This window comes from Cricetulus griseus, chromosome 2 (genome assembly GCF_003668045.3).
Source record: "Cricetulus griseus strain 17A/GY chromosome 2, alternate assembly CriGri-PICRH-1.0, whole genome shotgun sequence".
NCBI classification, from domain to species: domain Eukaryota; kingdom Metazoa; phylum Chordata; class Mammalia; order Rodentia; family Cricetidae; genus Cricetulus; species Cricetulus griseus.
The window spans coordinates 223770571-223782862 of record NC_048595.1 but is presented as its reverse complement, the minus strand read 5'-3'; the positions used below and the strand labels follow the sequence as shown (position 1 = coordinate 223782862).

The window sequence follows — 12292 nt, the reverse complement described above, 5'->3', positions numbered from 1 at the left end:
CCTTCCATAGGCAAGAGTTTGGTCATAGCTTTCATTTTGCCCTCACTCCAGGTTGTCGCAGAGTCCTGAAGTCCTTGATTTAGCCAGTAAATCTACCAAGAAGGATGCATTTCTGGGAGGCTGCAGTTTAAACAGGCCACCCTTTCTCATGTTGTTTAAAGGTCCCAAGAGATTTAACAAGGCCAGGACTTTCGATGTCAATCAGGTAAGTGTCAAAGCCTTACCTTGGGTTTTACTTCTCCTGACCCTGACTAGGGATAGATGATGGGAACGGGTAGGTCATCACCCAGTCTCCGGTGGCACCAAAGGATCACCAGTAGTGGACAGGCACCAAAATGACAAAGCCAGGACTGGGGAGTTGGCTTAGTCAGCAGGGTTGTAGAGTCATGCACAAACGCGCAGATCTGAATTCGGGTTCCTAGCACCCTTGTAAAAAGCAGTGTGTGGTAACATGCATCTGTAATCCAGGCCGAAGGAGGTAAAGGCCCTTGGAATTAACTGACCAACCAGTCTAGCTGGATTGGGAGCTCCAGATTCAGTGAGAAAGCTTGTCTCAAAAACTAAGGTGAGGGCAATAGGGGAAGGCATCTGACTCTGGTCTCCAACTTCGGCATGCTCACACATGGTCATGCATACACAAACATGTATACACACATACACTAAGAATATGACAAAGTGATTTCTCTTCAACATTTATTTTGTATCTTGAATAAAAAGTTGGCAGTTTTTGCAGTCTCAGAAATGAACTTGCTCAGTGAGAGCAACACCAGTAAGTCCAAAGTGGGGACAAAAGATGAAAGGAAGGCTTGCCACTATGTCTAATAAGAATACTGAGACTCATTCTCCAACAGTGCTTCTCTTCAAGCCAAGAAGTTATGGGGCTTTCACTGGGTAAACTGATGTGCGTTCATATGGAAAACATTCCCATTACATTATGGAAGGTACAGTCTTGAGCATGCTCAGTTGGACTTCATATATCGTTTGTCCAGAAGTGGTAGAACAGAAACACCCTCTGCAGCGGAATTTGTGTTATAGTGAGACCATCCTGAGCAATGTTGACTCTGGGTCACTTAGAAGAGAGGCAATGCAGTCTTGGCCATATTAAACCATGTCCTTGCAGTTTGCAGGGATGACCTAGTTTCATTTCTATTGATGTGGTAAAATACCTTGATAAAAAGCCACTCGTGGGAGAAAGGGATGTATTTCAGCTTACAATTCCAGGTCACAGTCCCATCATTGTTGCGAAGTCGAGGCCAGAACTTGAAACAACCAGTCACATCACCTCCACAGTCAAGAGCTGAGGGAAATGAATGCATGCTTGATCAATTGCTTGCTTGTGGTCAGCTGGATTTCTCCACTCATATACAAGTTAGGACTCTGCCTAGGAAATGGGGTTACTCACAGTAGTCTGGATCTTCCTATATCAATTAACTGAAGATAATCCCCCATAGTTTTGCCCACTTTAGACAATCCTTCATTAAGACCTTTCCCCTGTGACAGGGGCTTGTGTCAAATTGACACATAAAGATAACCATCACTGTCTTAGTTAGGGTTTCTGTCACTGTAAAGAGATACCATGACCACGGCAACTCATGAGTGAAAACACTTAATTGTGATGGCTACTTACAGTTCTGAGGTTCAGTCCATTATCATCATGTTGGGACATGGAGGCATGCAGGCAGACATGGTACTGGAGAAGTAGCTGAGACTCCTACATCTTGCAGGCAACGGGACACTGAGACACTGGGTGATATCTTAAGCATTATGAGACATCAAAGCCTACCTCCACAGTAGCACACTTCCTCCAACAAGACCACACCTACTCCACAAGGCCACATCTCCTAATATGGCCCCACAATGGCTCCACTCCCTTTGGGGGCTATTTTCTTTTAAACTACCATGATCACAAAGGTCTTATCTGAAATAAACAAAAGCCCCAAAAGGAGCCTTATTGGTATTTAAAAGTGTAACATCTTGCTCCTCAACCCCTGCTTAAGCCAAGATTATTGCCCTTAGCTAAAACTACCTACCTAGCTGCTAACAGATCTTAATTAGGGTGTTAGAATTTCTGTGGCTGATACCTTGCTTTTATACATTTCATGTATTGATAGCAGGTCTGGAGACTTTCTCAAGACTAAAGGGGCATTGCCCCTTCTTACATTTGTGCCCACAAATGTCCTCTCTGCCCCTGGAGCAACCTCCATGACAAGGCATGCACATTCATCCAAACTTTGTCAAAGACAAGGTGGCTCAGGCTGCATATTTTAAACAGACAAGGACTTTTAAAATCACGATGCTCAATGACCAGTCAGATAAGAGGCATCTGAAGAGGCCCAGGTAGCTGTAGTTTGCCTGGCCCTCCAGGTGATTCTCACGTGCCTCACAGAGACCAAAAGGAAGTCATTTTGCTGTCATGGAGGAGTGTCATGAATTAAACACAAGCATAGGAGTTAGGTAATCCCTTATTATGAGCTTGGCCAACAGGGTGACCTCCCCCTATCTGGTATGACAATAAGAAGGATGAGCAGCCTTGATCCAGCCATTGTACTGAGCCTTGGGTGAATTTTCTTACATCGCTAGATGCATCTTTCAGAGAAGGAGGCTCGGGTCTGGACCGATGAGCAATTTATCCTAAGAGTAGAAGGCTGTGCCCTCTAAGAGCAAGCTGCTGGGCTGCAGGGAGAACTCAGTACCTGAGTATTTGCCTACCATGCCTGAGGCCCTGCTTCAGTCTCCAGAAGCACTAGTTTTTGACCAAGCAGAACATGCTGCTCCAGCCCAGCCCCAGTGTTAGTTAACATCGACATTTGCTCCTCACCCAGCTGCTCTGTAATTATTAACAGACAGTACTGAATAGCCAGTGTTCTGTACTGTTTAGAGGATGTTCACTTCACGGATGCTCAGGGCTTGTTGTCTTACTGTGATGTGAAGACTGCGTTTACAATCGCCCCTTCAGAAATGAAGTCATGCATTTCATTTCTTCTGAGCTGGGACTAAGTCGGTAGGGTGGAGTGGAGCTGGTGAGGAGGAAATGGACTCTGCTATTAATCAGAAGGTAGAAAAATAACTCAGACAATCATTGGATTGGGGAGAACAGGGAGAGACAGGGGAATCCTGGGGTGTCCAGTCTGCAGTGTAGCCTACCTGGTAATGCTAAATAGAGAGATGGAGAACAAGCGTTGGAGAGGAGTCTGGCATTTTGAAGGATAGGTGCTTTCAGGTCATGCAGACAGGGAGAATTGGAAGGAAACTGTTGGTGTATCCTAGGGGGCCTATGCAGGTTGGGAGTAAGGGAGGGGACATTGTTCTGAGAGACATTGGTGAATGAATGCATTATCTAACTTTTTCCTCTTCTGCACAAGCTCCAGATTAGATTAGATGAACTATGTTATTTCTGCTGTGAATAGCTTGGCAGTGGAGAGAATACAAGGTTTATGGTGATCTGCTCACACCACACTCCTCAGAAAGGAAGTGAAAACTGGATAGGTCCCGATGTTAAGTTTCAGATTAATGGAGTTGTGTTTGTTTTGTTTTTTAATTATTTTTAATTACTCATATTTATATATCCACCCCCCCATTCCCTCAACCTCCCATCCTCCCATGTTCTCCACCCAACCCACCCCTGACTCCTCCCCAGGGATTGTGAGGTCCTCCACCAAGGACCTTCAAAGTCTGTCATATTGTTTGGGGGAGGGCCTAGGCCCTCCTTGCTGTATCTGGGCTGCAATAGTGTCTTTCCATAGGGAATGGGCTCCCAAAGACCATTTGTGCTCTAGGGATAAAGACTGGCTCCGCTGTTAGAGGACCCATAGTCTGTCTTGGAATCCTAGCTGGTACCCACATTCAGAGGGCTTGGTTTGGTCCAATGCTGTTTCCCCAGCTTTATGACTAGGTTCTCCATTCTATCAGTAGGTCAGGTCCACTGATTCTTCAGGTCTCTCCATCCCCATCTTGGCTCCTTTGCTCAACCCTCCTCCCTCTCCACAACTGAATTCCCGTAGTATGGTTCAGTGCTTAGCTGTGGGTGTCTGTTTCTACTTCTAACAGAAATTGAATGAAGACTCTCCTTCCTCTCCCTGCCCCCGGGCTCCAATTTGGTCAGGGATTCTTGTCCCCATCCCCTTTTCGAGGGACTATACAATCTTCTCTTGGGGGTCCTCCTTGTTTCCTAGCTCCTCTGGCAGTGTGGATTATAGACTAGTGCTCCTTTGCTCTATGTCTAAAACTCAAAAATGAGTGAGTGCATACCATGTTTACCTTTTGGTGATTGGGTTACCTCACTGAGGATGGTTTCTTCTAGTTCCATCCATTTGCCTGCAAATTTCAAGATTCCATTGGTTTTTCTGCTGAGTAGTACTCCATTGTGTAAATATACCACATTTTCTCTATTCATTCTTCAGTTGAGGGGCATCTAGGTTGTTTCCAGGTTCTGGCTATTACAAATAATGCTGCTATGAACATAGTTGAACATATGTCCTTATTGTATGAGTGTGCATTCTTTGGGTATACGACCAAGAGAGGGATTGCTGGATCTTGAGGTAGACTGATTCCCATTTTCCTGAGAAACCACCATACTGATTTCCAAAGTGGTTGTACAAGTTGGCACTCCCACCAGCAATGGAGGAGAGTTCCTCTTTCTCACATCCTCTCCAGCATAGACTGTCATTGGTGTTATTGATTTTAGCCATTTTGACAGGAGTAAGATAGTATCTCAGAGTGGTTTTGAGTTGCATTTCCCTGATGGCTAAGGATGTTGTACACTTTCTCAAGTGTCTTTCAGCCATTTTGGATTCCTCTATCAAGAATTCTCTATTTAGTTCTGCACTCCATCTTTTAATTGCATTGTTTGGTGTTTTGGTGGGTTGCTTCTTGAGTTCATTGTATATTTTGGTGATCAGCCCTCTGTCAGATGTGGGGTTGGTGAATATCTTTTCCTATTCTGTGGGCTGGCGTTTTGTCTTGCTCACTGTGTCCTTTGCTTTACAGAACCTTCTCAGTTTCAGGAGGTCCCATTTGTTAATTGTTGATCTCAATGTTTGAGCCACTGGTGTTATGTTCAGAAAGCAGTCTCCTGTACCAATTTGTTCAAGGGTGCCACCTACCTTCTCTTCTAGGAGGTTCAGTGTGGCTTAATTTATGTTGAGGTCTTTGATCCATTTGGACTTAAGTTTAGTACATGGTGATAAATATGGATCAACCTGCAATCTTCTACATGTCCAAATTTGTTATGCCAGCACCATTTGTTGAAGATGCTTTCTTTTTTCCATTGTATAAATATAACTTCTTTGTCAAAAATCAGGTGTTCATAGGTGTGTGGGTTAATATCAGGGTTTTCAATTCAATTCAATTGGTCAACCTGTCTATTTTTGTGCCAATACCAAGCTGTTTTTAGGACTATGGCTCCCTAATTGAGCTTGAAGTCAGGGATGGTGATGCCTCTGGAAGTTTCTTTATTGTACAGAGTTGTTTTGGCTATCCTGGGTTGTGTTTTTTTTGTTGTTGTTGTTTGTTTTCATATGAAGTTGAGTACTGTTCTTTCAAGGTCTGTGAAGAATTGTGATGGGATTTTAATGGGAATTGCATTGAATCTGTAGATTGCTTTTGGCAAGATTGCCATTTTTACTATGTTGATCCTACCTATCCAAGAGCACATGAGATCTTTCCATTTTCTGGTATATTTTTTATTTCTTTCTTTAAAGACTCAATGTTCTTAATATACAGGTCTTTCTGGTTTTTTGGTTAGTGTTACCCCAAGGTATTTTATGTTGTTTGTGGATATTGTGAAGGGTGATGTTTCTCTGATTTCTTTCTCAGCCCATTTATCTTCTGTATATACTGTGGCTACTGATTTTTTTGGGTTAATCTTGTATCCTGCCTCTTTGCTGAAGGTGTTTATCAGCTGTAGGAGTTTTCCTCCATTTCATGTAATTTTTCTTGTTTTTTCTTCTATTTCTTTAAGGGATTTTCTTGTTTCTTCTTTAATGGTCTCTATCATTTTCATAAGATAATTTTTAAGGTCCATCTCTTCTTCACCCTCTGTGTTGGGCTTTTCAGGTCTTGCTGGTGTGGAGTCCCTAGATTCTGGTGGTGTCATATTGGTCTTTCTGTTGTTGAGTGTGTTCTTATTCTGTCATCTTCCCATCCCTTCTTCCAGTGGGTGCAGGTGGGGTCTCTCCCTCTCTCAGGCAGCAGGCAGAGGGCTCAAGCTCAGGCGGCAGCTTGGGGGGGAGAGGGCGGTGAGCGGACAAGGGTGAGGTGTGCCCAGACTCAGGGTGGGCCTTCTGTCTGGGCAGGTCCACTCTTGTCCGAAGGGGGGAGCTCAGGCAGAAGCAAGCAGGGGCTGATGGGGGAGGTTGGGGTCAGAGCAGAGCCCAGACTCACCTCAGGCTCTGGCAGCAGCCGGAGGACAGAGGGCAGAGGCTTTTGTTTTGTTTTGGTTGTTGTTTTTTTTTTTTTTTAAGCTTTTCTAAAAATACCTGGTCAGTAAATGATGGACCCACAATTCACGTTAAGCATAGTGTCACCTCATTGAATGTGCTCTTCAATCCTCTACTAGCTTGAAAAGGCTGATGAGCTCTGGGAAATTTAGTAGAGAAAGGAGGCTGTGTGTGGGGAGGTACAACCCACAATGTCAGGCTTGTGACATAAGTAACTAGGACATTTTCAGCTGTTGGTGTAGAGCTGTTAAAAGAAGGTTCTTTAAGCTGCTTGGAAGATTAAAATATGTTAAGCTAGCAGCAACCTTTATGATAATATGCCGTGGGAAAATTATAATCACAAGGAGTCAAACTACTACAGCCATCCAGGCAAAGAGCAAGGCTAACTCTCAGGCAGAGGTATCAGATGTGACAAAAGAAACAAAGTCCATCACAGAGAGCAGCTGTGGAACACAAAAGTGATGCGTGGGAGAAGCAGAGGGGCAGGTTCATGGAGGCCACAGTGCCGAGCCTGGGTTCCCTCACGGATGCTGCTGCTGTCAAGATAGCAGAGGAGTTAACAGTGTCAGAGGGTGTTTATTTAAACTGTCTCGTTTTGATGTTACCATTATTTCTGATAGACAAGGAAGCCTTTCTAAGGGGCAGTAAGGCCTGCTGGAATGATCTGAGGCACGCCTCAGGCTGGGTTCTATTCTCAGGAGGAACCAGCATAGCTCTGAATTGGAGCAGTTCACTTAGATTTCTGATGCGTATGATTGAACATCCCCAACAACGTGTAAGCTTGGGTTGTTTTTAGTTAGTAGTCTGTCCCTCTCTGCAGCCCTGAATCTGTGTGTGTGTGTGTGTGTGTGTGTGGTGTGGTGTATATCTGTGGTGTGTGGGGGATGTGTGTGTGGTATGGTGCGTGGTGTTCATGGTCTGTTATGTGGTGTTTGAGGGATGTGTCTGTGTATGAGGGGGTAGGCACTGTGTATGTATGTGGTATGTGTATGTGTATTTGTGTGGTGTATGTGGTGTGTATGTGTATATAGGGTGGGGGATTGTGTGGTGTGGTATGTGTATGTAATTCGTGTGTGTATGTATGGTTTATGTGTATGTATGGGGATTGTGTGTGGTGTGGGGGGATATGTATGTGTGGTTTGGTGTTGACTATGTGTGTGGTGTAGATGGGATGTGTGTGGGGTGTGTTGTGAGAAATGTGGTGTATTTATCCGTGTGAATGTATGTGTGGCGTGGTGTGTGTGTGTGTGTGTGTGTGTGTGTGTGTGTGTGTGTGTGTGTACTGCTAGACAAGCATCCCATCTCTGGAATACAACCCTAATCCTCTCTTTACTTTCGTTTACTTTCTAATTTAGTTGCCTAGACTGCCTTTGATCTTTCTGTCCTCCAGTCTCAGCCTCTTGAGTAACTAGAACTTGGAGGCCTATGCCAAGGCCTGGCATGATATAAGACAGCTGATACCAAGTGTGCATTCTGGGCGTCATAGCTGTCTGGGATGGGGTTGGAGAGGAACACCTGATTGCAAAGGCAGCTTCAGGGGACGTTCTTTACTGCTGGCTTCTGAACATTCCTTGCAAAATGGCTTTCACAAGGACAACAGTTTGTGATAGCTTGTTTGTCAACTTGATCTAACTTAGAGTCACCTGAGCAGGAAGTCTCAATGAGGGATTGCACAGATCAGGTTGACTTAGCAGGTGTTTGTGGGTGTGGTCTTGACTGACTTAATCAGAGAGGGAGAACCAGCCTGAAAGCTGGAGCACCATTGCCTGGTTTGGGAGCATGGACTGTGCTCGAGTGGAGAAAGCCAGCTGGGCAGTAAACATGCTTGCATGCATTTCTCCTGTCTGCCAACGGATGTGATCTGATTAGCTGCTTCAGTTGCCTGCTTCGATGTCCCCTTCTCTTCTAAGTTGCTGTTGTCTGCGTATTTTCTCACAGCAACTAAAATGAAGCTAGGATCCCACCTAAGGAGCAGTTCAGTGGTAGGTGAGACACGAAGCTTGAACTCAGGTCTCTCTCTCTCTCTCTCTCTCTCTCTCTCTCTCTCTCTCTCTCTCTCTCTCTCTCTCTCTCATCTTGGCCGGTTCTGAAAAGCACTTGCTTGCTGAACAATGTCCAGCAGGAAACAGCGGATTCTGCCTGGGTTTCTCTCTGCTACAACAGATCATTTATCAGCATCCCTTTCCAACAGCTTCCCCCAGGATTCAATGTCCAGGAGCAAGGGTCATGTGTTCATCCCTGAACCAACCCCTAGCAAGGTGGATATCCCCACTGAGCTCTGAGTCCTGTGGTCCAGACTTGGACCCCAGAATCTGGACTCTGATGTGAGGGAAGAGGGCAATATGGAGACTCAAGTTTTCTCCACAATTAATGCTCAAATGCTGTTGAACACAGGACACATTTTTATGCCCTGGTCAATGGTGACAGTAGTGAGGACAGGCCCAGGACCTTTGCCCTTCTGTCCCTTCTCTCAGTCTTTAATGTACCCTGCTTTAAAAAGCCCAAGGGAATTGCCTGGAAGGGAGGTGGCAGGATTTTGGCCATGTGTCCTACTCCAGCTGTAGCCACCTCATGCTGGGTGCCTGCTGAGAGCACTGGTTTTTCTGAAGGTCCATGCTGGGGAGGAGGGCAGGATTCCTGCAGGTTCCAGATGCAGCTGTTTCCCCTAGAGAGGATAGACTTATACAGGGCAGGAGTAATGTGCCCAAAAGGGAAGTAAGAGAAAAGGGGTGTTTGCATTCTCCAAAGCCACGCCTTTCAACTCTTTCATAATTTCCTGAAGGTAAAAGGCCCCTAAGCCACAGTCAAGAATAAGTTTTCACCTTCCCCCTTGTCTCCACATAAGTGGCACTGGAAGGACTCTGTGGGTAGAGAGTCCTATTGGAGCTGTTTGCTGAGCCTTCCATTTCTCTGCTGATTTTATCACTTGGATTCCAGAGTGAACACCTAGCCAGGCAAGCATGCTGCCCCCAGCTGCTGCTCCCCATCGGGTCCTCATGTTCTCTCTTCTCCCTCACAGCTGTTGCAGGATGCACCTCAGGCCTCCCCAAGCATCATGGCTGCTTGGCAAGATAGGAAGTCCTGTGTGCCACCCCGCAACACCCAGGCCACTCACAGAGCCCTCCAGTTTGGGGACACTCCCACCAGCCACTTGCTATTCAAGCTTCCTCGGGAACTGCTGAAACCAAGGTATTTTCTCCTTTTCTTTTTCTTTCTCTTCAAAAAAACCATATTTTCTTGTTCCATTCAGTGCCAGTCTCTCCCAGAGAAGTCTCATCCCCAGGACTCCATGCTCAGAAAGGAGATGTTGTCGGTTTTTGGGAGACAGTAGCCTGCATATGACAGGGGGTGTAGGGCCTTGTGTCCTCCCCCTCCTCTATAGCTGGAATGGAAAAGTGACTGCTGCTACTGCTCAGGGCCCAGACATCAGCTTAGCTCTGCCTGGGACTTGACAGTGTTCTAAAAATAAGGCTGCTCTCCCACCCCACAAGCCAGTTGTTATTTGTGTGATTAAGCACTGTTCTTCTCTTGTGCTCTGTATTGAAAGGGAAATCATTCTCTTAGGTAGCCTTGTGCCAGATAGAACATTCCCAGAGAATGCTTTTAGACATTTTATGCTAACAGTTGTCAGGGAGGAGGGGCTGAGTGAAAACGCTAGTGATGTGGGAAGGAGGAAAGCAAGGTTCGTCCTTTACAGGTATCTGGGAGGAAACACAGGGAAAAGGTGCCAGGCATTTCCCCAGACTCAAGTTTTAAACAGCAGCACAAGGGCCCAGGGGTCAGAAAGACCTGGCTTGAACTCTTCACTCTCAGCCTGTGCTTAGCTACACACTGGCTGTCATATGCCAGTTTGGCTTCTTGGCAACATGGATGCCTGTGTGGGTCTGGAGAGACAGGGCTTTAGTATGGGAAGTGAAAGGCGGTGGGGAGGGGACAGGAGGTCAAGAGCCTGAGACTGGGATAGGGCCACAATGGAGAATGGAGTGGGCTTCGGGTGCTGGGAGCCTGGGCCCTGTAGCAAGCCTTGACATGTGTATGTCTTTGTGGCCTTCATACACAATGTGACTCTTGTAAGTCTACATTTTCCTTCTGAGCTTGCCTGACATTTTACCTAAGGGTTACACGTCTCTCCACTTTCTCATTGGTTAAAAGGGGCTAATTACTGATTTCCTGACAATGGGGACAGGTTAGTAGCTTGAAAGGAGACTGTCCCTTGGAAGTCTACTCAGTCACAGGATGACTCACATATATGACAGAATGATCCAAAGGAAAATCCTGAGCAAGCAGTGACCCCTAGGAAGAGTCTCAGAACCTCTCATTTGCCAAAATTCAGCTTGTAGAAGACCAGAGCAGGAAGGGAGGCCCCATTGTCTAACCCTGCTCTCTTGGCCAAGCTGACCTTAATGACAACAATCACTTATCTTAAAGAAATGGCATCAGCAGATGCTGCCCTGGCTGTCCCAGCTTTCCCCCAGTTCTTCCTAGCTTCTCCCCCTGCAGCTCCCCCACCAGCTCTCAACCCCCTGCTCCCCTCAGCAGCTCCCCCACTGCAGCCCCCACTGCTCCCCCTGCAGCTGCCCCCCCCCGCAGCTCCCCATTGCAGCTCCTGCCCCAGCATTTCTCCCTTCATACATTCAGCGCGGTGACCTGCTCACCGTCAACCCTGATGCTTTCTCATCCAGATAACATTCTGAAAGGTGAAGCAGGGGGGGGGTGGGGGTAGGGGGCAGAAGATCGATCATTACAATATTGGTTATTTTTCTCATATCTATGAGAAAAACAACTTAGGAACAAAAGGTCATTTGGCTCATGGTTTGAGGGAGGGTACAGTCCATTGTGGCAGAGAAAGCAGCAGGACTATGAGGTCACATCATACCCACAGTCAGCAGAGAGATAGATGGCTGATGCACAGCTGGCTTTCTTCTTGTCATTTAGTCATGGACCCCAGCCCATGGAGTGGTGCTGCCGAAATTCAGTCAGCTAAACCTCTCTGGCACGCTACAGGTGTGTCTCCAAAACCTGTCAAGCTGAGAGTCAAGGTTAACGTCACAGTAGTATATGCAAAGTAAGCTATTCCAGTCCCAGATGTTTTAGCAGTCATGTCTTAGGGAAGTTGCCAGCTCTGGTGTGAGCTTTGCCCTCATTTTGCTTTGCATCCTAGCAGTGTTTACACTGTCACACAAAGCTGGTGCCACCACTTTAACCCTGCAATGGCTATGTAAGTGCACTCTTGATCTTCCCCGCTTCTTCTGGCAATGAGGACTCCTAGCTGCTCTGCCATATGCTGGGATAGGAATGTACTTCTGCCTTTTTGAAATGTTAGTTAGTCTTTTCTGCAAGAAGACTGCCTTAAGAAATAGTTCTGGAAAGCAAATGTCAAGTCCGATCACTGAGCCCACGTATGCAAAGTACTGTGTACTCTGGAGTGCCTCCAGTATTCTCCTAAGTTGGCACCGGCGAGCAGACACGTCAGGAGAAACATGGAGCTATGGGCCATCTGGGCAATTTCATTTAACAAATACGGGTTCTTGTTCATCCTGAAGAATGTTACCCTCTAGGAAACCTGTTCATCTGATGAACAAATGCGCATCTCAGATGCACAATGTTGAAAAGCAAGGAATTAACAGTATAATGTTGTCTTCCACACCCAGATTCTACTTCTGAATTATTCATCTCCTCCCTCACTCATTTAGTCACTATTTGCTAAATGTGTACTGTGTAGTAGAACCAGCCCATATAGCTACAATAGCAAGATAAACCCGGTTTCCGTCAGGTAGCGGGTAGTAGACACAAACCCCAGGGAGTGGGTACCTACATCTCATTGGCGCCTGCATCTCTACTGCATTTTTGTGCTG

The 12292-nt window shown here is 46.1% G+C and overlaps 1 protein-coding gene across 2 annotated transcripts in view; it reads left to right on the top strand.

Annotated features, from left to right (window-relative positions):
- Window positions 1-12292, top strand: part of Lama3 (laminin subunit alpha 3) — a 241351-nt gene that overhangs the window by 212500 nt on the left and 16559 nt on the right. For both annotated transcript variants that reach the window (XM_035440276.1, XM_027404340.2), the window contains 2 exons: window positions 52-205; window positions 9457-9626. In XM_035440276.1, the coding sequence (XP_035296167.1) occupies window positions 52-205; window positions 9457-9626 (324 nt within the window). The remainder of the gene's footprint in view (window positions 1-51; window positions 206-9456; window positions 9627-12292) is intronic.